A 27,238-nucleotide genomic window follows, 5' to 3' on the forward strand; every position below is an offset into this window, starting at 1 on the left:
CGCACAGAAACGAAGACCCAACACAGCCAAAAATAAATAAATAAATAAAGGAAAAGAAGATGTGCATTCTTTAAAAAAAAGAAAAAAGAATCCGCCTGCCAATGCAGGGGACACGGGTTCAAGCCCTGGTCCAGGAAGATCCCACATGCCGTGGAGCAGCTAAGCCCGCGCGCCACAACTACTGAGCCTGCGCTCTAGAGCCCACGAGCCACAACTACTGAGCCCGTGTGCCACAATTACTTAAGCCCGCGTGCCTAGAGCCCATGCTCTGCAACAAGAGAAGCCACGGCAATGAGAAGCCCACGCACCACAATGAAGAGTAGCCCCCGCCGGCCGCAACTAGAGAAAGCCCACGCACAGCAACGAAGACCCAACGCAGCCGAAAATAAAATTAAATTAAAGAAAAATAAAACAAGAAATTTTGATGGGGAACTGAACAGCTGGTGACTCAGTCAGCATCACCAAGTGAGACAGCCAGACGCTGAGTGCGCCCTGATGGGATCCAGGAGGACGTGCTGGGCTACACGTGCTCTTGCCACAAACTGGTCCTGAATGGAATCACGCTTCCAGATCTAATTAACCAGTTTACCGGAAACGATGCTAAACAACATCAACAAAATTCAGAAAGAGGAAATTCTAGAGGACAAACAACCCAGTTTCTCCAACAAACAAAGGGCACAGAAAGAAACAGGGGATGTGAACATGCAGATTAAGTGAAATTAAGAGACCAATGAAACAAAGGCCCTCTTTGTGAGAACTTAGGATTCTTAACTCAAGCAACCTACAGGTAAAAAGATATTTTTAAGACGATTGGAGACATTTTAACATGGACTGAGTATTAGATGATATTATATGACACATAGTTCTTGCTGATTACAGTTACATACTGGTTTACATGATACAGTGTCTGAAAAATCTCCAGAGATGAAGAAGTGACACCAAAATTACTGGCTGCAGAACCACGCGGTGCTGCTAGATCATCACCAGCAAAATGCGTGTCACGTGCCCCTGCCTCTCTCCCGTTTAATTCTGTTCCAAACTCAGGCCACACACCTGTGCATTTTGTTGGATAAATCTAATAAACATCTGTAATGGTAGCTTTATTTCACCCTTTAGGACATGAAAGGCCAGGCTTTGCTGGCTAGATCACAGAGTTTTGTGTAAGAGACATCCAGACAGGAAGAGAAAGGGGTGGGAACCTACCCTGTTCTAGTATCTGAGGACAGTGGGAAGAGGGGGTTAAGAGAGGGAGAGACAGAGAGATGGTGGGGCGGGGGGGGGGAGGAAGGGAGGGAGGGAGCGAGGGAAGGAGGGAAGGAGGGAAGAAGGGGTGACTGGGAGGCTGATTGGGTAAGAGAGGATTACAGCAAGAGCAAGCGGTATCTTGCCCCTCCCCCTACCATTTCCCATTTACGACTCTGGAAAGAGATCACCTGTCCAGGGATCCCTGTTCCAAGGTTGCGCACAGCCAAACACACTAGTGAACAGTGCCTGCGATGTCCACAGCCACTAGAAATTGTACTGGCCCAGCAACTAAGGGGCAATGCCTGGGGCAACACAGGGGAACTTCAGACTCCGCCTCAGCAGTATGGTCAGTGTCATGCCTTGCCTGTCGTTAAAACAGGAAAATCACCTGAAGGGGGTTCTCTGCACTGGCTTAAATGGGGTGGTACTGGGACTGCATCTCAAGAAGACTGGACACTTCCTTCTCTCCAAAGAGGTTGTCAATTATTTCTCCCTCCTAACTCTGCCCTCCCTTCCAGCTTCCCTACACACTTTAGCCTTATTCTGGGGGCAAGTGTGACTGTATTTTGAATATCATCCTTGACACTCACATTCCAGGAGAGCTCTGACCTTTCCTGATTCTTCTACAGTCCTTTGCCCCCAGATATACTTACTTTCAAAGGAGCCCTCTTTAATCAGCCTTTAGTAACTAATATAATAAATGACCTATGGTAACGCTAAAGAACTAATGAAGCTGAACGCTGGAAGGCGGAGAGCAATTTGAATCTTCTGGAGAGTTTTCAAACCACACCTGCCGCGGCCCCGGAGATTCTGCTAGAGCTCTCACACCCCCATTCCCACCCCATGGGATGTGGGCAGGCTGCTCGTTTTGAAAAAGAATTTCCAGTGAGTGATAGAATGATGACCTTCAGGGAGAACCACTAGTTTAGAGTTTGCTGTATGCTGACCGGAAAGATTTGCATTTTCAGTGCCATCACAGAAACCCAAAGAAGGGATAGCTGAAGATTGCTGGCACTGGCTAGGAAAAGATTTGGGCAGCAAAATGTCCTTGTATAAGTAAGGCCTCCCGGCTCAGGTGGTCCTCAATGCCACAGCTGCCCTGGCCTGTGGCGAGTCTCTGCACCACTGTCCGTGAAACGTAGGGTCACTGGTGAACTGTCTACCTGGTGTGACTTCCTGGACTCAGATACTGGCTGACGTGGATGAACGATGCTAGATTTTGTTTTGTCTGTTAAAATGCACATATTTGCCCTGTAAGAAAAAAATCTGAACGTCAGTGAGTTTAAAAATGAGTACTAGAGTCAGTAGAATCTACTGAAAAATTCATAAGCCGTGAATTGAACAAAACTCCTATCAAGTATGATATGGTTTCATGGGAAAAATAGGTTACAAAACCAAAGGTAGAGTGGGATCCCCGTTTTGCATTTATATGAAAATAGTACCTGTATGTTGAGGGGAGCGCGTGGAGGGGATGTGAGTGGAGACGGGGGTAGATGGAGGGGCAGGAATGTGAGGGTAGGGGTGATGCGGGGAGTGTGTGTGGGGTGTGGAAGGGAGTGTGAGTGTGTCAGGGTTCGTGTGTGCATGCTCTCACAGGCCTAAACACAGCAGAAACTATAGTGGGCACCCAGACTTCTAAAACCCTGAAGGTTGGTATTGAAGGCAAAAAAGCAGTGCAAGGGCTCTGTCACTCGTCCACCCAGCTGCCCCAGTAAAACTCAATGATGTTTAAGAGCAAGAACTTTGGAGTCAGACCGGGCTTTCAATCCTCACCCAACACTCATGAGCTGAGGGACCCTGGACAAGTTATGCAGCCTCTTGACATCATTTTCTCATCTGTAAAACGAGGATATTTCTTAGCGTCCATACGGGACCGGGCACAGTGTCACACATGGCAGACATTCGATAAACGGTAACTTTAAAAAATTCTAGCCCATTGCTCAAAATGGATCCCGAAAGAAAACTGCACCATGGTAACAAAATAATCTCCAAGAGAGCAATTTTGAAAATATATGCGCATTCTATGGCTTCTTTATTTTTAAGAGGTTTTTTGTTTTTTGGTGTTTAGAGAGGAAGAATAGAGTTTGCAAGCTATTCTTGATGACTTGTGGCTCTTGGGACTAATGATAGAGTGAAAACATGAAGCCCACAGGCTAATGTTCCCCAGGGATTTCTACCAACCAAACCTTGTACGAGCGTTCTCACTTGTAAGCAAACAAACTGACTGGAGCTTGCAGCCTCCTTATGCCTTGTCTCACCCTCTGACAAAGGTGCTGGGAGGCTGAGATTGGCCCCCAGTCCCAGCAGGAGGACACACTACCAGAGAGTTGAATGCAATCTGCCTAGAGGAGGTGGTGATAAATTTGCAGCTGGAAGCCTCATGCCTCTTTAGTCATTTTTTTTTTCAGGTGGAATAATCTTTATTTTTACTAAATGATTAGTCTTCTAAATAATTAGAAAGCTTCTATAAAATTAGTATTTCTAGGTGATTTCTGTATTATATGTTACTTCCATTTTTCTCTTTTTTTTTCTTTTTTAAATTAACTTATTTATTTATTTATTTTTGGCTGTGTTGGGTCTTCGTTTCTGTGCGAGGGCTTTCTCTAGTTGTGGCGAGCGGGGGCCACTCTTCATCGCGGTGCGCGGGCCTCTCACTATCGCGGCCTCTCTTGTTGCAGAGCACAGGCTCCAGACGCGCAGGCTCAGTAGTTGTGGCTCACGGGCCTAGTTGCTCCGCGGCATGTGGGATCTTCCCAGACCAGGGCTCGAACCCGTGTCCCCTGAATTAGCAGGCAGATTCTCAACCACTGCGCCACCAGGGAAGCCCTCTTTTTTTTTCTTTACTGGAGTATAATTGCTTTACAATGTTGTGTTAGTTTCTGCTGTACAACAGAGTGCATCAGCTATGTGTATACATATATCCCCTCCCTCCTGGACCTCCCTCCTACCCATCCCACCCATCTAGGTCATCACAGAGCACTGAGCTGAGCCCCCCATGCTATACCGCAGGTTCCCACTAGCTATCTATTTTACACATGATAGTGTGTTTAACATCAAAATCAATCACAATTTTAAGCATTGTGGGGTTTTGCTGTAACGATTGGAAATTTAGCCAATAATAAATTTAGCTAACTTTGGAATTAGGAAGCAAATAGCTAAGTATTGGAAATTTAGCCAATAATCACTTTGGAATTATACAGCAAATAGCTAGTAGAAATATGTGTTACTTTGCAGATTATCTAGATTGCTTCTTAAACCCATTAAAAAGTAATTCTGGGGTTTCCTTGGTGGTGCAGTGGTTAAGAATCCGCCTGCCAATGCAGGGGACACGGGTTCAAGCCCTGGTCCGGGAAGATCCCACATGCCGTGGAGCAACTAAGCCCGTGCGCCACAACTACTGAGCCTGCCCTCTAAAGCCTGTGAGCCACAACTACTGAGTCCCTGTGCCACAGCTACGGAAGCTCGCGTGCCTAGAACTCGTGCTCCACAACAAAGTGTAGCGCCCGCTCGCCGCAAATAGAGAAAGCCCGTGCGCAGCAACAAAGACCCGATGCAGCCAAAAATAAATAAATAAAATAAATAAATAAATTTTTAAAAAAGTAATTTCCCCCAGCTACTACAAGAAAGTTCCTGCTCTAAGTTAGAGACACCTACTCACTGATTCTCATAAGAATAATGCAAAGTATTTTTGTGTTCTGACCCTTCTTTTTTCTTTTTCTTTTTCTTTTTTTTATAGCCTCTATAGCGTCTCCCTGCTAATGCTGTTCCAGCTGTAGAGTTACTCTGCTTAAATAGTGTTGAAATTCTCAGCGCTTCTCACTGCTGGTCTCCACAGGAACAGATGTGCCTCCCTAAGCAATGGCTGCAGCAGGGGGATGTCAGGTTCTGTTAGGGACCTTCTTGTGGTTATTGTAGCTGATGCCGCCCATGCCCTCTAGTACGTTCGTGGGCAGAGGAAACACAATGGTGGAATTCTTCTCTGTGGCCACGGTGGTTAAGGTCTGCAGGTAACGCAGCTGGAGGGCGATGGGGGACTCAGCCAGCACCTTGGAAGCGACTTCAGGGCTTCAGAAGCATTCATTTCTCCTTCTGCTGCAAGGACCTAAATCGACAGAAATAAAAGCCTTTAGACGTACAAGTTTACAGCTGTCACTAGTGCTTTCTTTTCCTGGGTCTGCACTGGTACTTCTCTCCCAGCCCCTACTTGGCCACCCATGTTTCATCTGCTTGCTTCTTTGGCAAGGATTAGAGTTTCACATCCTAATGTGATTAGCGAAATGTGAGGAGGTTGCAGGAAGCAGGGAGATAGCTTACAAATTATGAGTCCCTAGATTTCATTCTCAAACAAAATAAAAGCACTGCCTTTAACCGGAACAAATACAGGTCCGTCTACCCGAGTGATGCTCTTGAATCACCCTGGAGCCTCTCCATCGGCTGCTTTCGTTTTCAGAGAAGTCGGAAATTCAAGGCCTCCAACTGGCTTTTTTTCTGTCCTTTTTACTTACCATAGATGTTTTTTCAAAATTTCATTTTCTTGCCAATTTTGTCTCATTCTTACAATGTAAGGATTGTTTCGAGTTCTCCCTGCTCTTGATTGCAAGCGGCAGCAAGTGCCAGTCTGCAAACCCTCGCTGGAGCTCTCCTAAGTGCCCTGCTCCTCCTCTGGTTCTCAGACTGCCCGAGAATGACCGGAACGCAGCTGCCCCTCCGTGGGCACTCACTGCCCACGTGCAAAAGCGACTCCCAAGTCAACTGCTTAGAGGCTGCTGGAGCTTAGCAGAGAAACCAGAGATAAAGTAGAGGGAAACCTCCCTCGAGTCCCAAGTAAGATTCCAAAGGGGGTACTTGGAGCATCCTAATCTTAATTGGCTTCTGATACTTCAGGAAACCCATCCACACAGATATGAGGGCTATGGATCCAACAGATTCAAGAACACTCGAGACCAAGCTGCACTCACATTTTGTAATTCTAACCTGGATTGTAGTGATCCCCCTCCTTTTAATTCAGTTCACTTAACACACTAGGAGGAAGATACTCCAAAGACAGGCACCAAGTTGCTGCATCAGAATCATCAGCTTTATAACAATGCAGGTTCCTGGGCCCACCAGAGACTCTGCTTCACCGAGTCTGAGGTGAGGCCTGGGAATTGGTGTTTGCTTTGCTCATTTCTCTCTAGGAGGCTCTGCTGTGTGGCCAGCGTGGGGACCCACCTGGCTGAGTCACTGAGTATGTTGCCGATCACCCTTGACCCAAGACCTAATACCAAGATTCCTCAAGGTGCATTAAGCTGCCTACGAGCTTTTAACTCAAGGGGAAATTCTCAGTAAAAACTGTGAAAAAGAAACCCTCTTCTTATTGAAATCCTTGAGGGGACCTGAGCTTCCTTTCAAGCCCCATCCTTGTTGGCTCCAAGGCTGGGAAGCTCGCCCTCCAATGCAGATGGAGTCGCCCTTACCCTGGCCCTGGCCTCCCGGGTGGCCTCGGCCTCAGCAGCCATGGACCTCTGCAACTGCCCGGGAATCCGGACGTCTTTGATTTCCACTTGGGCCACCTGGATTCCCCACAGCTTGGTGGCATCATCAAGTAAAGTCTGTTTCCAAGTCAAAAGAAAGGTGGTTGATCAGAAGACAGGTGTGCAATCGAAGTTTCTGATACATGTTATATATGCAAGAGAAGTCCTCTTCTTTTTCTCCTTCTGTATTTACAGCGTTTGGAGTGAGACAGTTTGGAAAGGGGATAGGAGTTCTTATCGCCCACTTCCTGGCATTGAAGTGAATCCTGGGAAGGATTCAGAAACAAAACTTGATAGGTCTTTTAATAGGTGGTCTCTCAGCAGGTCCACCCCAAACCATTCCTAATGAAGTATATACTATCCATCTAGATTTGAGCAAATACCCCACATTTTCTTGTCACTGACACCAAACAGGCAGCAATGGATTTTGTCCTGGTTCTGCCATTTGCAGCTGTGAATCATTGGGCCCTTTACTTAACCTTTCTGATTCTCAGTTTTCGTACTATAAAAGGTTTTCTTTCAGGATTGTCATGAGTTTTGGAGATAATACATGTTAAAATATCTATCGGTGCCCAGCAATAACTCAGTACATATTATCACTGGGTACTTTTTGAGATATTATTTGCCTTGCTCTGTTTAACCTCTGACCCGTGGCTCAGTTTTAAACAGGTAACAAGGCATATATTTTTTAGAGCAGAAGAAGCCTAAAATCAAAGACATCCTCATCTTTTGTTAAAGCTTAAGATCACTGAAGATATCTTGCTGGTTATCCTGGAGGGGAAGGGATGAGAAAGAATGCCTTGAGAAATAGTGAGACCAGATGGGTAGTTAGTTCCCTCAAAGGGGAAAGGGCAGAGATCTACGTGATACCAAATAGCAAGTGAGCCCTAGCTTTTCCGTGATCCCTGCAGAGAGCTGGGAGATGGGGAGACCTCACAAGAAGCCAGTGACCTGACTGTGATGGGCAAACAACTGAGTCATTGAACTTGTGTGGCTCTTAGAATGACGTGGAGAGTTATCATGCAGAACTGATATTATCGTATAAAACCTCGGGGACTTTGCACTACCTTAGGGACTGGAGGAGAGGCCAAGAAGGACCAAAGTTGAATTTCCCTCTTAACTTACAGAAGGCAGGCTCAGGAGCAAAATGTAATTGATTCAGGAAAACACAGAAATGTGATTGTCTGTAATCTAGGGTGTACGAGAGGTGAGATGGATACCTGTTACATCCTCATCAATATTATAATTATGATTACTATTACTATGATTACTATCAACAGTGTCATTATTGGTATTAGTACATGAAGTCGGATTTCCCAGGGATAGCAGTCCTGTGCTGTCTCGACCAAACCTCGTTCTAATGTTCACATTCCCCTGAAATGCAAGAATATACGGGCTGCCTGACAAATGGCAGCCCTTCCTCTGGAGTAATCTAAACTAAAAATAACTCTGATCTCTAAGCTCTTCAAAAAAGGCTAAAGTGTACAATGGTAATTCATAATTTTGAATTCCACACACACTCCAACACCTCCCCGCTCCCACTCAGATTTTTAAATCTGGACCTCATGATTATAAAAAAAAAAAAAAAAAAGTGAAATCCCAAACTGAAGCCCATCTGTTTAGAGCAGTTGTGTATATGTGTGTATGTGTGTGTGTGTGTGTACACATGGGGAGGGTTGCTTTGGACTGCTGATATTTGATCATCACTGTTAATTAAAATGAGTGAATGAAAGAGGTAGGCTATTGGTCCTTGATGTCTTTACCTGGATGCTATGTGCAATCTCTTCCCGGCCAGCTAAGATTTGGGACAAGGTCTGTGTCCCGAAGACATTTCTCAGAGTGGTCTGAGCCAGCAGAAACGTGGCTTGGTGGACATCGTTGACGTTAGCCACTGCCGAGACGGCACTATAGATTCTGTAATAGACCACTCCATCCACTTGAGTGGTCACAGAGTCTCTGGTGAGGATCTGGAGATGAAGAACACAGAAGATCACATGCTTATGACTTTCACAATGATTGATCAACAAAGGGTCAGCCAGTCCCAGAGCCCTCTCCACAGGAGGAGAGCTTCAATGACAACTCATGCCAGCATCACCAAAAATCTGTCCTGGCTTGAATATACGATCATCCTTGTTGATAGCAAAATTCCTACACAGGTGTGATCTGTACCTATCCCTGTAACTTCATCTTAGAGAAGTCAGAAGTGAAATAGGTATTTCCATTTTAAAATGTAATAGTAGAACCCTGTTGGAATTCTACCATCTAAATAGAGATAGAACATCTGTTTCCCTGATACCTGAAATCTTTTTGGTTCTTAGTTTCATCAGGCTTGATGAATAGCAGTGCTTCTTAGAAAACATAGATGGCACCAGAGACCGTGTTCTGTATTCAAATAAAGAAAAATCAATTTATAGAGGCTCTGCATTAATTGTTCTGAATTAACATGACAAGGTACTTTGGAGCAAATGAGCTTTCTGTGGGTACCATGAAAGCAGGACCTAGAACTCCCTTCTCCCGTCTAGAACTGTTTACTATGGAGACAGAAAAGACCCATGATAGCCCCTAAACATCCTAAGCTCTCTTATGATTACGGCTGAATTCCAAAGTAAGGACTCTGCAGTTCCCGCCAATGGCATGAAGACATCATTGTTGAGTCTCGATTGACTTTTCTGGACCAGAGAGAGGAAAATTAACATTTCCTCATAAATGTTGATTTTCTCACTTCCCATCCCCTTTGCCCTCCCACACATTTCCTTTTCTCTTCCTGGATCATTTTATTTATCACAAATTGGCATGATTATTGGCAATTCTGTTTCTCTTCCTTATCACCCAGTTACTGGGTCTGGTCATTTAGTTGCTGTACTTTAAGAATTGAAAAGAACTATTTGAAATCCAGTTACAGGTGAGCCCTGTACAGTGTCCGCTCTTTCCCAATGCACACCCCACTTTGTTGCATCCAAACACTCAAAAAATTTAGTGCAGTACACACGGCTATATTTAAAATGGATAACCAACAAGGACCTGCTGTATAGCACAGGGAACTCTGCTCAATATTCTGTAACAACCTAAATGGGAAAAGAATTTGAAAAAGAATAGATATATGTATACGTATAACTGAATCACTTTGCTATACACCTGAAAGTAACACAACATTGTTAGTCAACTATGCTCCAATATAAAATAAAAAGTTAACAAAATTTAATGCAGAGGTGAGTGATATCGATATTACTAAAACATTTCCGGAGACGGTGATGGAAAGGATAAAGTCATAACCAGTCACCAAATCAATTTCAGCCCCCTCGTACAATGATTTATCAGACTCTTCCAGGGATCGGCTTGTCATTCTCCATCCCAGTTTCTCTGCCATCTGTATCCCTTCTCTCTCTTCTCTCAGACTTTCTCCCACCCAGTCATTGCAGGTCTTCTAGCAATTCAGCCCTTGCCCTTGGCTTCATTCTCATTTGGCAAAACAAAGTCCAGTAGTCTCAGGAGCCACCTAGGACTCCCCAAGCAGATCTCTAAGAATTCAGTTCATCTTTCCCTTTATAGTTTGAAAACATATGATACAGTCTCAATTGTCCCTGTAACAGGGAAGATATTGGTTTTATTTCTAGAAACATAGCTTTAATCAGCATTACCTCCTGTGGAGGGATGTTGCACGTAACGGTCCGGAGATCAACTTTGACAAACACGTCTATGCAAGGCAGGACCAGGATCAAACCTATGCAAAAGAAAATATGGTTTAAAATTTCACCCGACTGAAAATAACTGCAACAAATTGTCTGCTAGCTGTACAGTACATTATTTGCATGGGACTATAAATGCTTCTCAGATGATCTTCCATATGTACACCTATAACTTTGGGGAAATTATTTCCTGCTATGAGTCAATGACTAAAGAAAAGTGATTCCTTAGAAATTAAAATCTTTTGGTAAAAAGCTGAAGATCCTTGACAATTAATTTTTAGATTTTCTTTTGTAAAACATTCAACTTACTTCTATCCAAGTGCTGAGTGTGACATTTATTTAAAAGGATATTTTGGAAATTGGTTTCTTTATGTTAAAGGTATCTGTATGAAAGATTCAATCGATAGACTTTAGACCTTGAATATCAGTGACTGTCAACAATCTCATTTATCTTCATTAGTACTGAAGGAATGTTAGAATTGAAATCTTCCCAGGATTTCAGTGTCCCCAAAACCAATGTATTACAAAATTTATAGTTTCTCTGTAGCTGTGTTCTAGTTTATATACAATGGCATTCCTCAGTTGTAAATACTTTTACTTATCTCTTGTGAAGATTTGGATTGAGGTAGGGATAGGGCTAAGGAAACTCATTTGAGGATTCTATGACTCCTTAACATTGCCCTGGGGAAGTTTCTCTACAGCAAGAGTTATAGAGATTAGAACCACAAGGCATGTCAGCAAGATGGGGACACCAATCCATTTTCATTTACCAGAAGGATTCTGTGCTATTGTTTTTGTTTTCAAAGAAGAAGCAAGTTTCTACACTGAGTATCATGAAAAGTACTGGTAGCATCAACAGAAAACACTGCTAAGGTGCTTTCTTTCTTTTGGTGTCTAAACCTTTCTGGGGTAAGGATTACTTCCTAATTTACCTTTTTTTTTTTTGGTGCTAAGTCACCAGTTAAGATCATGGCCCTTAGAACTAGAGAGAGTTAAGTTCCAGCCCTACCACTTACAAGCTTGTGACCTGCGAACATTTATCTAATTTTTCTGAGCTTCAGTCACCTAATATCTATAAGATGGCGGTGAAGATTAAACATGTGTCAACATGATAATGAAATAAAATACTAAACATAGTGCCAGACATGTATTCAGTGCTCAAAAGTAGCAGCTCCTGTTATGAATACTTTTATTATTAAAGAATAATTTACAGAAGTGGAGATGTTTTCCATTAGCAATTTGGCCTGTTTCCCTCCGGCTCTTATGACATTCTGAGGTAACTCCTTAGCCCCAGAGACATGTATGACGAGATTAGTTATCCTGGGAGATTTAGTGGTGAACTCTTCCGGGAAAATTCATTGAAAAGAGACTTTTCTCTAGAGTCCTGCAAGTTATAGCTATTTGACCTCTCTCAAATCCAATTTTATTCTAATTTATAATCTTGGCTTCACCAGGTGAAACATGACCAGGAAGGGGTTAACTTTGTTCTGGTATTTCTCACTTGGATAATTCTAACACCTCTATTTGGACAAACTCATAAAAATATCCATAATAAGCAATTTTTGCCCTCTTTCTCTTAGGTTCCTTATTAGACAAGTAGGATTATATCAATACTACTTGAAATGGCCAAGTCTCCATAACAAGCTTCCCCTTTGGAAGTTTCTCATATGTTTAAAAATGTAACAGATACCTGAGTGCCTACCGTAGTACATGGCCAAGTGCAAAGCGCACAGAGTGAATAAGGAAGTTCCTGCCCCCCAGAGATCCTACAGTGCAGTTGGAGGGAGAATGATTTTACTTAAATACATCACATTAGGGGGCAGAAATCAAATGTTATTAGAGAAGTATAGCAAATAACCATTCTCTTCCACGTGCCTTCCAAGATGCCATTTGGAGAGCCTCCCCTGTCAAGAATATTAGAACCTATCGTATGAAATTGCCATTTTGGTGGGTTGAAACCAAACATTAGCAATTTCATAGGGTTCAACAAAATATACACAAGAGAAGTTATGAGTCGTAAATCAGTGTCTTACTCCTGAGGACTTTTAGTACCGATACTCCTTGCTCCCACAAAAGAAAATCTCATCCTTTATGATATGAACAGTTTGGGACATTTTTTATTCTGAGGCTGTAGAGAAAGGATGGAAATAAAGACCACATTTGACGAAAGGAATTGTCAAATGGCTTCCAGCCCTATGTTGCTCTTAATCTACTTGTCAAGAGAGGACATTACATTTGACTTTTCCATTGGCTCTTTCAAAGAGTGAGAATCAAACACTAGCTCCCGGAATACTCTCCCTGAGTAACTTCATTGTCTACCTTGGCCATTTACTCCCTCCCTTCATTCTTTTTTCATTCTCTTAGTGGCCCTGGTGATAAGGGACACCCAGCCAATGTAACCGGAGCCACTCTTTGTTCACATTCACTGAAACTCTCAGGGGGAGTGTTAGAACGCTGATCCAGATTCCAAATCTCTCCAGCTAATGGTCTAGTGATCACTCCTGTTAACTCAAGAAAGAGGACAAGATCCTTCAATTGTACAGAAAGGCAAGGGCTCCAGCTTCCTGTGATTTGTTTTTTCAATAAATGTTGCCAGAGAAAATTTTTGGTGGCAGTAGTAGCAGTAATAGGTGCCTGTGATCCTTATCACAAGCCGGGCAGTGTCATACCTGGCCCTTTGGCTTTGTCAGCTTGGATGCGTCCCAGTCGGAATACAACAGCACGTTCGTACTCCTTAATGATCTAAGAGATTAAGGGAGAGCATTTAGTCTTAATGATTCATCAGCTCATAGAGAGAGAGAGAGAGAGAGAGAGAGCGCGCACGCGCGCGCCCAGTTTATTCCCCAGGGTATTACCTTCAAGCACATCCATATGGAGATAGGGAAAGTAATGATCATCAACAGGAAAGAAAACGAAAACAGGATCCAGCCACATACACCAAGCCCTTTACTCTTGACGCCTAGGAAATGAAGAGGCAATTCTGTAACTGACATGGTTCTTAGGAAAGCGATTCAGCTGCGTGGATAAGGAAACCATCCAGAGGGCTGGCCAAGCCAGGATGGGGCTGAGGAAGCAACCTGAATCCACACACACGCGTGATTGCAGTAAACACCACATGCACGCGCGCGCACACACACACACACACACACGGAAAATATTCCTTCAGGTTTTTAGATGGAAACTGACCTGTCCCTTCCAAGAAAAGTCTCAGAGCAATCAATAACAGTAATTACCATTACATTTACATAGGGCTGCCATGGTTTATTATTCTCAAAACACATAAAACTACCCGCCTCAGGATCATCAGGGTGTCATTTTAAAAGACAGATTTCTGGGCCCCCAGAATTCTCCAGGGGAAGTCAAGGCAACCTCTGGGGCAGATAGGTAGGTACTCTTATCCCCAAACAAGTCAATAGAGCACAAGGAAAAACATTTTCCAGAGTGCTTACTTTTGAGTTTCTATGAGAGTCTTTAACTTACCAGTGTGGTGGCCTCAGGAAAGACACCCCATCTTTCTGAGCCTCCATTTCTTCATCTGTAGGATGGGGATAGAAACTACCTACCTTGAAGGATTCTATGAGGATTAAATGAGATTATTTATATAAGGCACCTAGCCCAAACATTAATATCTACCTTAGTAAATGTATATTACTACACTTATTCCCATCTTACAGATTGATAGATACTTTAGAATTCTTTATATTCACTATTTCACCTTGTTTTCAATCCTTGCTGCTTCTTGGTTCTCTTCTCCTTGACAACGAGCCCCATCCTCACCCCTACACTTCCTCCGATTGATTTCACATTCTCCACACAAGCACTAGAACTAATCATCTTTGCTAGAGAGCTCTACTCAGATGATCCACGAACACCTTATGCTATTATGCGTCTATCTCAGTTAATGTCTTAACCATCCGCATGATTGTCCAGGTTAGAGACACAGGGTCACCATTGCCTCTTTCCTATCCAACTACAGAAGTCACTAAGCCTCATTGATACCACCTCAAATTCAGCCTCACTTATCCATTTTACTGCAACAGGTTCATTGGCGAACAGAAATTTATGAATATTTACAAGGGTTCTAGGGTTTTGCTCTTACAGATAATGCTGTGATGAGCACCTTTTTAATGTGTGTTTTTGTGCATTTGTGTAGGATGAATTCCTGGCAGTGGAAGTGTTAGGTCAAAGGGATCAGTATTTACAGTTTTGATAGATGGTAAGTGCCCTTCAAAGAGTTTGTACTCTGTGCCTATTCCCACATGCCCTGTCCTCACTAGATATTTTCAGTCTTCTCAGTGGTGACATTCTGACAGATGAAAAGTATCTAAGTTTTAGATACATATTTCCTATCAAAACCTTTTGAGTGCAAATGTCCTTTTACAGGCTTTAAATATACATAAAGGTATACTCAATAACAGTAAGGACTTGCTTGCATACACCAAAGTTTAAATTCCCAAAATATCACCTTCCATAACTTTGGACCACATTATGGTAGATCAGACTATTATTATTCAGGATGAAAAGACATTTTGTGCCTTCTCATGGGATCTCTGTTGTATTTTATTTATTAGCGCTTTTTAAAATTATTAGCCATAACACAGCTTGTATATACATTCTCACTGTTAAAAAAAAAAATCCAAGAAATACAGATAAAACTAAAATCCCCCTGATCATCCTCTCCTCAGTCCACTTTTATCTAGAATGTTTCCATAGTTATCAACTTGGTGTATGTCCTTATAGACCCATTCCTATGTATTTACATACATGTATCTACAATTAGAAAACACTTGGTTTCGATTTGTAGATTTTGTGAGAAAAGACATCACACTGTAAGTTTCTACTTTTTTTAACTGAATATGTTTGGGAGATATTTCCATGTCATTACATCTGGATCTACCTCATTCTTCTTCATTGTTGCCTCCTATCCTAAATTTGTGACTCAGTTTACTTAGCCATTCTCCTATTGATGGATATTATGGTTACTTGCAATTTTGCCTTTACAAACAAGGCTGCAATAGCTGTGCTTGTACACGCCTCTCCCAGACACTCTGCATCTTGAGGAAAGCATTGGGAAGGCAGCACAGTTCTTGAGCCCTCTGGTGTGTTCCCTCCCTGCTGACACGGCCGTATTTGGTGTTCAGGAACTTTGGGGGGCTGGGGGCTGTGACATTAGCACTGCTGCACACACAGGCAGCTGGGACTCCAACAAGGACATCAGCTATGCTTTATGCCCTGAGCAAGCCCTGGACATGTCCAGACTAGCTACAGCCTTAACACCAAGCTGCAAAAGCAAGTGCTTGTCGCAGAGAAAACTGCCCTGACCTCCGGGAGCTCCTCTGCAGTCCCACCCAGCCCTATAGCATCATTACTTGTGAGCGAGGCTCTGTTAAGTACTAAATGTGCAGAGAGAGACCAGAGATGAGGACACGATTAATCTTCCAAGATTTACACCTGAGCGTTAGAATTAGCCAGGCCGCTGCTGCTGGGAGGATGGGTGGAGCCTGGGGGTGTCGTTAGCTGCCGGTGAAAGTGGGACTGTCGGCTTCCCCACAGGGCTCGGCAGCTCAGCCTTGCGAGCAGCGAGCACAAAACGCTGCTTCTGCAGCTTCCTGCAGAGCAGATCTTTCAGCCAGCCTTGCCCCTCCCCACCTCGCCCGCAGTTAAAACTGTGGGTGCTGCGCTGAGAATTGGATTTGAGGATTCCAATTCCAATTCAAAGGAAATACTGGGATCGTATGACAAAGGCTCTTCAGAAATCTCCCTTTACCTCAACCTACACAAGGATTCTTCCAGAGACTTCCCTGAGCCATTCCCTGGAGGGGACGATGGGAAGAAAATGGGCCACACACCCTCTCTGTTAGCCATGAAGCCCTGAGCTCATCTGATCATCTCCTGCTTTATCCAGATCCATGGATGGGTGTTTTCTATGGGTAATTGTCACCATACTATAAAGCCATCATCATATTACTTCCTGGTAGAGAAATGGACTTTGTCACCCCCGGAAAATTGCCCGCCGGTTTCTCATTCATCCATTGAACAGATATTTTACCAGTTTATATGCCAGGCACACTGTGCTAGAGCTGCAGATACAAAAGAGAATAAGATGGGGAACTTTCCAACAAGAGCTGGAACATCTTTCCCTCAATCTGCAAAATGAAAGGTGAGCCATAATGCACAGAACCTGAGGCCCAGCGCTGCTGGCACTGAGGTGAAGGACTCTGGGACTTCAGTTGGGAGGACTTTAAAGATAACTGAGGCCAACCCTGCATTTTGCAGCCAGAAAACTTCCTGGTCAGTGTTGTCACCATCATCTCAATCTCTCTTTAGGTAAAGTGGTACCCACAAGTTCCACAGTCTTAGGCAGTGAGGCAAAACTAAGCTTCATTTGTCGAGGCACGCCTCTGGGGCTTTGTTCCTGGAGTTTAGATGCAGCCCATAGCACCAGAGGAGACTTAAATACCCTCTAGGACTAGGGATAAACACTCAAGGCAAGATCTGTAACTCGTGTGAGGCTAGGAAATAAGGAAGAATATTCTAGATCACTAACTCCACTTAGATAGCTTTAGAAGTGGAAATGAATTTTAGGAAATAAAACAGACTAGGTGACTTGGTGGCTTATTTCCCAACTTTGGCTTGATCAACAGTACTTAAATATTAGATCAATTCTATATGCAATCCATGCCCACACATCTGTGTTACTGTAAATAGTCATTTCCTCTCAAAGCAGAAATAGCCATTTAGGTAACAGGACAGTGTTTAAAATACCAGAACTGAATGATGTACATTACACATCAGGGAAATGAAAATGAAAACCACAATGAGATAAAAATACACAGCTTCCAGAATGGCAAATGCTAAAGACTGACAATGCCACATTTTAGCAAGGGTGTGGAGCTATGGGAATTCTCATGTTCGCAAATTGATACAATTATCTTGAAAAACTATTTGGAAGTATCTATTAAAGCCAAACACACACTTACTTTATGACTCAGTATTCAACTTCTAAGTAATATCTCAGAGAAATGAGTGCTGATAACAGTGAAAAACATATTCAGGAATGTTTATTGCAATTTTGTTCGTAAAATCCAAGAAATGAAGAACCGTCCAAACCTACCAACAGTAAAATGAATAAATAAAGTTGTGGTATGTTCATAGAAAAGATTACTCAGGAAGAAAAAAGACAAGGTTACTGCTATACAGTATTCAAAATATGGATGAATCTCATAGACAAAATGTTGGGCAAAATAAGCCAGACACAAGAGTACACACTTTTTGATTCCACGTATAAGAGTACATACCGTATGATCTCGTATTGTATCATTTCGTTCAAGAAGAGGCAAAATTAATCTATTATGTCTGAAGTCAGAGTAGTACTGTCTCTAGGTAGTGAGTGGAGTTTTTGTCAGTTGGGTATTATCTGGGAAGAGATAAGGAAGCTTTGTAGAGTGCTGGAAATGTTCCATATCTTGATCTGGGTGGTGACTGCATAGACTTACACATATTGAGCCTGTGGAAATAAACAAAGACCAGCCAGCTAGAAAAGCAAAGGGTATTTATTCAGGCTCTCACAAAAGAGTCAGCCTCTATCACTTGCGTTTTGGCAGAGACTCAAAGGCAGGCAGAGGAGTGGGAAAGCTTTATGGTGGAAAACGGGGGGGAAGGCTTCAGGTGTGCCCTGATTGGAGGCTGTTGGCCTAGGGAAGCTGTAGACGGACAAAATAGAAGCAGAGCATCCTACGTGATTGGCGTAGGGGTACCCGCTTGGTTTTCTTTTGTTGGACCTAAGTTGGAATCGGGGACAAAAAGCAGGGGAGCTGTCAGTTGTTAACCAAGTCCTGGCCATTTGGGGCTGAATGTTACAGAAGTAATTATGTAGATTCTGATAACAATGTGGTTTCCTGAGAATCTGACATCAAGCAGGCTGGCTTCCTGGGCTGATTATTGTAGATAAAAGGTTGGTTTTCTGGGCTGGTTGCTGCAGGTTGGTGGTCAGAATTCTATTTTTAGATATGGTCCAGCCTTTGTCTGTTGTGTATTCAGTCTGTCAAGCCAAGCACTTAAGACTTGTGCACTTTATTGTATGTATCTCATACCTCAATAAATGATTCACACAGAGACCAGGGGATACCTACGGGCAGGCTAGCACTGAAGATGGGAAACTCACTGCTTGTTCTGCATTCTCAGAAAGAAGAGGACAGAGAGGAGGGAAGAGCTTTGGCACAGCCAGCCTAGGGACAGACAGGCGACAATGCCTCACAGGGATGGAAAGTGTAGGTCCTGGGTCGGGGGACCCTGCGTTCTAATTGAGACACCGTCATTTGAAAGCTAGATGACATCTCACGAGTCACTCAACCTGCTGAGGTCTTATTTTCCTTCTGTTAAGCCAATAATAACTAGTTGTGAGAGTTAAATAAATTACATGTAAAGGAATTATTAGCCACATCAGGAGGCCTTCTAATCAGCCAGGCCACTGACTAGGGTTTTCCTAGAGGTCTTAACGTTTCCTTCAGCTTGCCTCGCCATTAAAGAGATTTCCATTTTCCTTGAGCATTTCCTTTAGCACACTTACCTTTGTAAATCCTTTCTCTGCCCCTTTGAGATGTAAGTCTTTGTAAAAGCCTCTTGCTAGTTTTACGATCTGGGACTATCTTTCTCAAGGACCTGGGAGCCGTCCTCTTGAAAGGTAATCATCAGGTAGATAGCAACCCTAGCTCCCAGTCTCCGTGGGCCAGTAGGAGCCTAACTTCAGTAGGTACCGAAATTTCTGTACAGCTTGAAGGACCAAATGATGTTGTCTTGTTAATGTGTCCAAGATGGAGGAGGGCAAGGGCAAACTTATCCCACAAATCTCAGAGAAAGACTGATTTGCATCTCATAAACTGCCTAAAGCATATGAAATCAGAAGTTGTAACATAATAAGCCCCATTTCGGTTTGTTCTGTGATAGTGCGGGATTTTCATTATAGTCAAAAACCAAAACCAAGTAAACCCATGAGCACTTTAAAATATTTCGCTGGTGATACAGCTTCAATCGTGCCATTTATCCAGTTGATGTCTCAACCTGTTAAACGGAAACTAAAAAGTCTCATGAAACTTCTTGTTTAAAAAGATAATCAAGGGTACCCTTGAGGAGACCCCCCACTTGTACCTTCCAAATGATGTTCACTGTCTCCAATATATCCATGTTGCTAGGCCAACTTCACGAGAAAGGTTTCTTTTTCAATCCAGGTAGATACCTCTAAATGTATACTTTCTTTTACAAGCTAATAATGCCAAATGCGCTCTCTATTTCTAACCTGCGCTATGACTTCTTTAGCAACATAAAGTACAGAGCACGGATTAGGACACACACACATACACCACCACCACCACCATCATCATCACTTTCTGGACTTCCAACAAGTTTTTAAACTCTCCAAGACTCAATTTTCTCCACCATAAAATGAGGTTATAAAAAAATCTACCTCAGAATTATTGTAGCATTTAAAAATATAACGTGAGCAAAATGCTTTACGATACAGAAGAGCCATTAACATTCACGGAGGCAGTTGGTAATTACAGGCTAAGTTTTCTTTTCTTCAACTTCTCTCCGTGTATCAAACATGGTGTACCTCAAACCAGCTTTTCTATTTAATCATAGCATCATCAGATGATATTTGAACCTGGATAAATTTTAGGCTGTTCAACATGTCTTTGCTGGTTAACGCAAAAAATATGAATACAAAGGTAAACACAAATTCTATCTAACACTTAAGAAAAAGGGCATGTCATAGACTGCTCTTCAAGAAGCAAATAAAACCACGATAAGCAATGAATCCAAAATCCTGGGCTCTAAATGAAATTGAAGCCAATCTCAATAATGTATTAATCCACCTCGTGCTTGCTCGCTCTCTATAACGATAGAACTCTCACTTTGCTTAATATACATAAAACAAACTTAAGGCAGGAAAAAAGGAACTTACCCACTAAATTCTCTTTATCCTGTTTCTCTGGGGAGGAAGCCCCAGGATCCATCTCATTCTTGAGAAGCTTTTATACTTGGCAAATATGCATAGGTTTGGAGCCAGACCTGGGCTCCAGGCAGCACCCAGATGTGCTTTGGAGAAGGAAGGGCGGAGAGACGGAATGAGAGTGAGAGAAGCTCCTCTTCTTTCGTGAGCACCCTAAGGAGTGGTTACCCTGGTGAAGGAAGCCTGTTAACATTAACAAAATGATCTCCTTCATGCGTTCAGGCTGCCATTGTTCATAGAGAGAACTCAAAACTACGTATATGAACTTCTGACTGTGTTGCTTCTTGTAAAACATTACTATGTAGTTTTCTATACAATTTATATTTTGTAAAACACTTCTATGCAATGTGTGTAACTTGTTTATCATTACGAACTGTCCGATACACACGGCACATATCTCCATCCTTATGTTTCAGATGAGAAAATTTCATCCGATGCATTTTACACACTGCAGTGAGTGATCTTTTGAAACTCAAATCTGATCATATCTCCATCCTGCTTAAAATAATCCAATGACTGCCAATCATAAATATGTAAAGATGAGAATCCTAAGTGTCCTAAAGGAACTGCTAGTCTGTCTCTCCTTCCCTTTCCAGCCTCACTCACATGGTACTCCCCTCACGCACTTCGCAAGAGCCCCATTGGCCTACTGTCAATCCCACTAACCTATATGTGTCTTCTGTGCCACAGGGCCTTTGCACGTTACCATATGCATAATTCTTTGGTTCATGTTTGTTTCTTCCTCTAGACCAGGGGTTGGGTAACTATAGCCTGCTGGGCAAATTTGCTCTACCACCAATTTTTGTAAATAAAACGTTATTGGAACACGGCCACGTCTGTTTGTTTCTATATTGTCTTTGGTCACTTTTGCACTATACCTACCTATTGAGTAGTTGCTATAGAGACTGTATAGCCTGCAAAACCTAACATATTTACTATCTTTCTCTTTACAGAAAATGTTTGCTGACTCCTACCCTACATTATAACTTCCATGAGGGGAGTGCCTGGCTAGGTCTGTTATTTTTTTTTAACACAGCACCTGCAGCATTTAGAACAATGCAGGCACATAACTGTCGTCCAACAGTCACTTGCTGAATGCATGAATAAGTAATTTATCAAAGATAACAGCTCACAAATGGCAAAGTTCTTTCTCGAATCCAGATCCCTGGGCTCCTGTCCCAGGAGTCTTTCTTTCATCATATTACTCAGAAACAAGGGCAATATTGCACTCATTCCAATACCGAAAGCACCAATCTTCTAATTTTCTGATGTTCATCTTTCTCATATCAATATTCCAAATAATATTTTGTTTGTGGAAACAAAACAACACAAAACAACCTCTGATATTTCCCAGCTCATCTTGTCTTTTCTAGTCTTTCCTTTTCTCCCAACCATGTAGTTATTTTCTTCTCAGCAACTTCATCTGAAAAAACCTCCCAGATTGTGGGTTACTTTTGCCAACTACCTGATAATCATAAATGCCTTCTCCACAAACTCAAATTACGGTAATAACCAGGCAGGGTTGTCATGCACAGTTGGTAATTATAAGAATTAATATGCAATATTAGAACTTGGGGAAAGGAAGCTGGGGACCAGAAACAGATTAAAACAGACACACATGGATGCACAGAGTCAGAGACTTTCAGCTTTAAAATACTTTCCTCTGCTTTCTCCTCATACATCCTTGGTTACGGCTTGATGTGGAAATGATACTACAGGCTTGGTGGTTAAGAAGTAGACTCTGGGCTCACTCTGCCTGGATTTAAAGAAATCCTGGCTCTACCATGAACTAGCTGTGTGACACTGGGTAACTTAACCCCTTCATGTTTCATTTTTTTCTTTTCATCTGTAAAATGGGCATGATGGTGGTCTTTACCAGAGTTGTCTGTGTGACAAATATGTGAAACAGTGCATGTAAAATACTCAGAATAGGGACTTCCCTGGCGGTCCAGTGGTTAAGACTCCACACTTCTACTGCAGGGGGCACGGATTCAATCCCTGGTCGGGGAGCTAAGATCCTACATGCCACCCGGCACCGCCAAAAAAAAAAATACTCAGAATAACGACTGGCAATAATACATCATAACTATTATTCCCATGAATGGGAGCTGAGCTGTATTTCTCAGGACTCAGCTGTCTTCTTTCTAAAAATGGGAATGCTAGGTTAATTTTCACAATATCGTCTTTTCCCCTTGTTTCAGCTGAGTAGAAGATTGCTTAGGGATTGGATGTGTTCAAACATTCATCACGTCCCTTCTCTCCTTTGTCTAATGCTTCTCCAGTTTGCTGCAAATTTGCAAACTCGAGGTCCGTTCCTGATTCTGTACTGTCAATCCATAGATTCCATTGTTTCCTCCTGGCCTCTGCTCGATCACCATGTCACCTCCACTTTGGGACTAACCTCTGATGGAAAGAGCAACAGAAAAGCTTCCTGTTTCCATCATTTCTTGCGACTAGATCATAGACAGTCTTTCCCTGGAACAGGAAGCTGCTTTCCCTCCGAATCAGATGACCCTGCATAGTCATGAAAACAACGTGTTTTGGAAGTGCCGGTTTAGTTAATTTCTAAATCCATTTCCCCTTGATATTGGCCACATACCACTTACGCCAGCACCGCCAGTCACTGAGGTGCAAGGTTCAAAACAACAGTAACAATAATTGTTCCCTGGTGGTGGCTGGAAAGAGTCTCCAGAGCACTTACAACAAACACATCCCCTTGGAAGATGACTAAACAACTGTTCTTCTTCTTCCTGCAAAATGTTCCAAATATCTCAGCCTAGAAAGCAAGAATGATTTCAACAACTAAGGAACACCTAGGACAAGCTGAGTTCCTAGCCAGGAGCCTCAGGAAACGAATGAAACATAAACCCATTTGCAATGTTGCCTCTTCCTTTGCTAATGATATTAAACCATACATGGGCCACTTAATGGAATTTTCTCCCCTTTGTCAAGGGGGAGTGGGAGGTAGGGATAAAGCAGATTGAGAATTGCCGGAATGCCCTTCTGATGAAGATTTTTCTGTGTGTTTCTAAACCTTCATTCTGTCAGTTCCTCAACTAGAGAAAGTCCTGAAATGAGAACAGCTATTTTTTTAATTTAGAAATTTTTAATTTTTAAAGGTTACTTTCCATTTACAGTTATTTCAAAATATTGGCAATATTCCCAGAGTAGGACAGCTATGTTTTTAAAAGCCTCAATTCTTTTTTTTTTTTTGTTTTTTGTTTGTTTGTTTGTTTGTTTTTCCCTGAATTAGGAGGACAGTTTATTAACATGGCACATTAGGAATTAAGAATTTAAGAATCACTATTAAAGTGATCATTATTTTGAAATGTGCAATGTTTTTTTTTTTTTCACACACACACACTGTATTTTATTTTTACAAGAGATAAATAGACTGACACCAAGCATTGTACATGGATGACCACAACAAAAGCAACAATGATTGCAATTACCAAACATGAAACACACTCATACTATGTCATAATATTGACATTCAGTCCAGTAATCCTCCACTGTAACAGCTCCTTTACTTTGCAGTGATAAAAGCCTCAATTCTGTTCCTACTCTTTTTTTTTTTTTTTAACATGTTGGTCTCTGAACCACTATTTCTTTCTTTTTTTTTTTTTTTTTTTTTAATTTATGGCTGTGTTGGGTCTTCGTTTCTGTGTGAGGGCTTTCCCTAGTTGTGGCAAGCAGGGGCCACTCTCCATCGCGGTGCGCGGGCCTCTCACCATCGCGGCCTCTCTTGTTGCGGAGCACAGGCTCCAGACGCGCAGGCTCAGTAGTTGTGGCTCACGGACCCAGTTGCTCCGCGGCATGTGGGATCCTCCCAGACCAGGGCTCGAACCCGTGTCCCTTGCATTGGCAGGCAGATTCTCAACCACTGCGCCACCAGGGAAGCCCCCTGTTCCTACTCTTGACAGGCAGGATGCCATCCCTGAAGACGTACATTTTATTTTCCCTGAACGTTCATCTTGGAGCACAAAGGGATCTTGAAACCATCCACTCTAGCCGCAGGCCTCTCTCCTTTCCGAAGTTTCTGGTTTCAGGAACACTCTTGCGCCAGACGCATCCACCACCATCTCTTAAGATGCACACACCTGTTCCAGGACTTTTGATGGTCCCTTAGGAAAATGTTCCTTGTTCTTTAAATGATGAAGTTCTCTGATTTCATTAACTTTTCATCAATATACATCATCCGTTCTGTCTTATTCATTTTCATTCATGGAATTCTTGAATTTACACCTCTTTAAATAAAAAATTTGTCCACAGATATGTAAGGATATTTGTAGTGATAACTCCCCAACCGGAAAATCTGGCCTAGACCTCTCTCCAGCATAATGAATATGTATTTTCAACTATCAGCTGACTAAACATCTCTACCTGAATGCCCACCCCACAATTAAATGGTCTACCCATTAGAAAGTATTCTACTGAACAGACATTTTAATTATGGAAATTTTTATGATACATGTGAAATAATATATACAATATTATTACAATAATATATACAATTATATATATCAGGTATGTATGTGTATTTATTGAATGAAGTGAACAACAATGAAGATACTACCCAACCTCAGAACTAGAACATTACCAACACCATAAGCTATTTTTCTTCCCTAAATCTCATCCCCACCTCCTCATAGCTGCAATCCATAATTGTGTTGATTATTCTCCTGTTTTTACGGTTTTTAAAATCATATATGCATGTACCTCTGAACATATATTACTTAGCTTTATGTGCTTTTGACCTAGGTGAAACTACTCATGTAGTCTCCTGGGATTGGATTTATGGCTCCATATTATGTTTTTCCCCATTGGGGAAAGGTTCATCCCCACTGTTGCATGAAGCTATTGTTAATTTCCAGTGCTACTTAATACATGATTGTATAAATAGCCCACGATTCACTTATTAGGAATACTTTAACGTTTTTATTGTTACAAATACTGTTACCATGAGTATTTTTGTGTTTATCTCCTGGTGAATATATATGCAAGAATTTCTTTAGGCCCTAAAATCAAGGTGTACATATCCAGAAATGGAATTGCTAGATTTTATGCTCAACTTTATAAGATTGTTGTAAACAGTTTTGCAGAATTGTTTTCCAAAGTGGTCTGTTTGTATCAATTCAATCTTCTACTAGCAGGCTACAAGTATTTCCCTTGTTTTGCATCATGGATACTGCTTGATGTTGTTAGAGCTTTTAATATTTGACAATTTAGTGGATGCAATATAGTATTTCATCTAAATTTACCTTTCCCTGAATTTTAATGAAGCTGAACAATTTTCACTTGATATTTACCATTCATGCTTTCTTCCCTGTGAATTGCACATATGTGTCTTTTGCTCTTTTAAATTTTTTTTCCTTTTTCTTATTGATTTATAGGTAGTCTTTATAAATACTCATATATACTTGATATATCTATGCTTTCTATACACTTATATAGAGAGAGATAGATACTTGACAGTTACATGAATGGCAAATATATTTCTCCTAGTTGTGGCTTTTCACCTTTATGATGCCTCTGATATAAAATATATGAAGCTTCAATATATTCAGTGCTTGGTGTGCCCTGTTTAAAAATCCTTCCCTATCTATGGCCTTAAAGGTATTCTCCTATATTTTCTTTGAAAGCTTTTAGAGTTTTGTCCTTTTGAATTTAAGTCTTATCTACCTACTGTTGCTTTTTGCTCATGATGTTGTGTAGGGATCCACTTTAATTTTCTTCCATGTAAATAACCGAATATCACAGAGCCTTATTTATAACAAATTGCCCAATATCTTAACTGCTGTGTCATGCCAGCTCTATTATAAGTTGTTTTCATATAAGGGGGTGTTCATGGGTTCTCTCTTATGCTGTGTTATCAATTTGGTTATCCTCAATTAACATTGCACAGTCTCAGCTTCTATGGCTTTATAACAAGTCTTGGTATTTGGTAGAAATGTTTTGACTATATGTCATTCTTTGCTCTTCCACATAACATTTTAGAATAAGCTTATAAAACCTATTAAAAGCTCTGTCAGAGGGGCTTCCCTGGTGGCGCAGTGGTTGAGAATCTACCTGCCAATGCAGGGGACACGGGTTCGAGCCCTGGTCTGGGAGGATCCCACATGCCGCGGAGCGACTGGGCCCGTGAGCCACAACTACTGAGCCTGCGCGTCTGGAGCCTGTGCTCCGCAACAAGAGAGGCCGCGACAGTGAGAGGCCCGCGCACCGCGATGAGGAGTGGCCCCCGCTTGCCGCAACTAGAGAAAGCCCTCGCACAGAAACGAAGACCCAACACAGCCAAAAATAAATAAATTAATTAATTAAAAATCCTTCCCTCTACTTTAAAAAAAAAAGCTCTGCCAGAATTTTCATTGGGATCGCAATGAATTCATAGATTGAGAGATTTTACCTCCTAAGGTATCTATTACTTGTAACCATGTATCCTCCGTTTAAATCGATTTTTTTTTTTTAACTGATTCTCATAAAGTTAAAAAAAAATTCTCCATAAAGTTGTTGCTCATCTTTTGTTGGATTTATTCCTGGGTAACATGTCACTGTTTTCTCCCATTTTTTAAAGACTTTATTTTTTTTAGAGCACCCATTTTTATGTTCACCACAAAATGGAGAGGAAGGTACAAAGATTTCCCACATGCCCCTTGCCCCACACATGCTCAAGCTCCCCCTTTATCAACATCCTTCACCAGAGTGGAACATTTGTTTACAACTGATGAACCTACAATGACACGTCATAGTCACCCAGTGCTCATAGCTTACCTTGGGGTTCACTC

The 27,238-nt window shown here is 42.0% G+C and overlaps 2 protein-coding genes across 2 annotated transcripts in view; one reads left to right on the top strand and one right to left on the bottom strand.

Annotated features, from left to right (window-relative positions):
• FREM2 (FRAS1 related extracellular matrix 2) overlaps positions 1–5,130 on the top strand; it is a 157,625-nt gene extending 152,495 nt beyond the window's left edge. The window contains exon 25 of the mRNA XM_068526485.1: positions 4,982–5,130. Within this exon, the coding sequence (XP_068382586.1) occupies positions 4,982–4,990 (9 nt within the window). The 3' untranslated portion in view covers positions 4,991–5,130. The remainder of the gene's footprint in view (positions 1–4,981) is intronic.
• STOML3 (stomatin like 3) lies at positions 5,124–20,457 on the bottom strand. The gene is given in 8 exon segments (XM_068526509.1): positions 5,124–5,302; positions 5,305–5,347; positions 6,702–6,836; positions 8,522–8,725; positions 10,397–10,479; positions 13,114–13,186; positions 13,300–13,403; positions 20,406–20,457. Coding segments are annotated over 8 exon segments (873 nt in total).
• Between the last annotated feature and the right edge of the window lie 6,781 nt (positions 20,458–27,238).

Source organism: Eschrichtius robustus, chromosome 18 (genome assembly GCF_028021215.1).
Source record: "Eschrichtius robustus isolate mEscRob2 chromosome 18, mEscRob2.pri, whole genome shotgun sequence".
NCBI lineage: Eukaryota > Metazoa > Chordata > Mammalia > Artiodactyla > Eschrichtiidae > Eschrichtius > Eschrichtius robustus.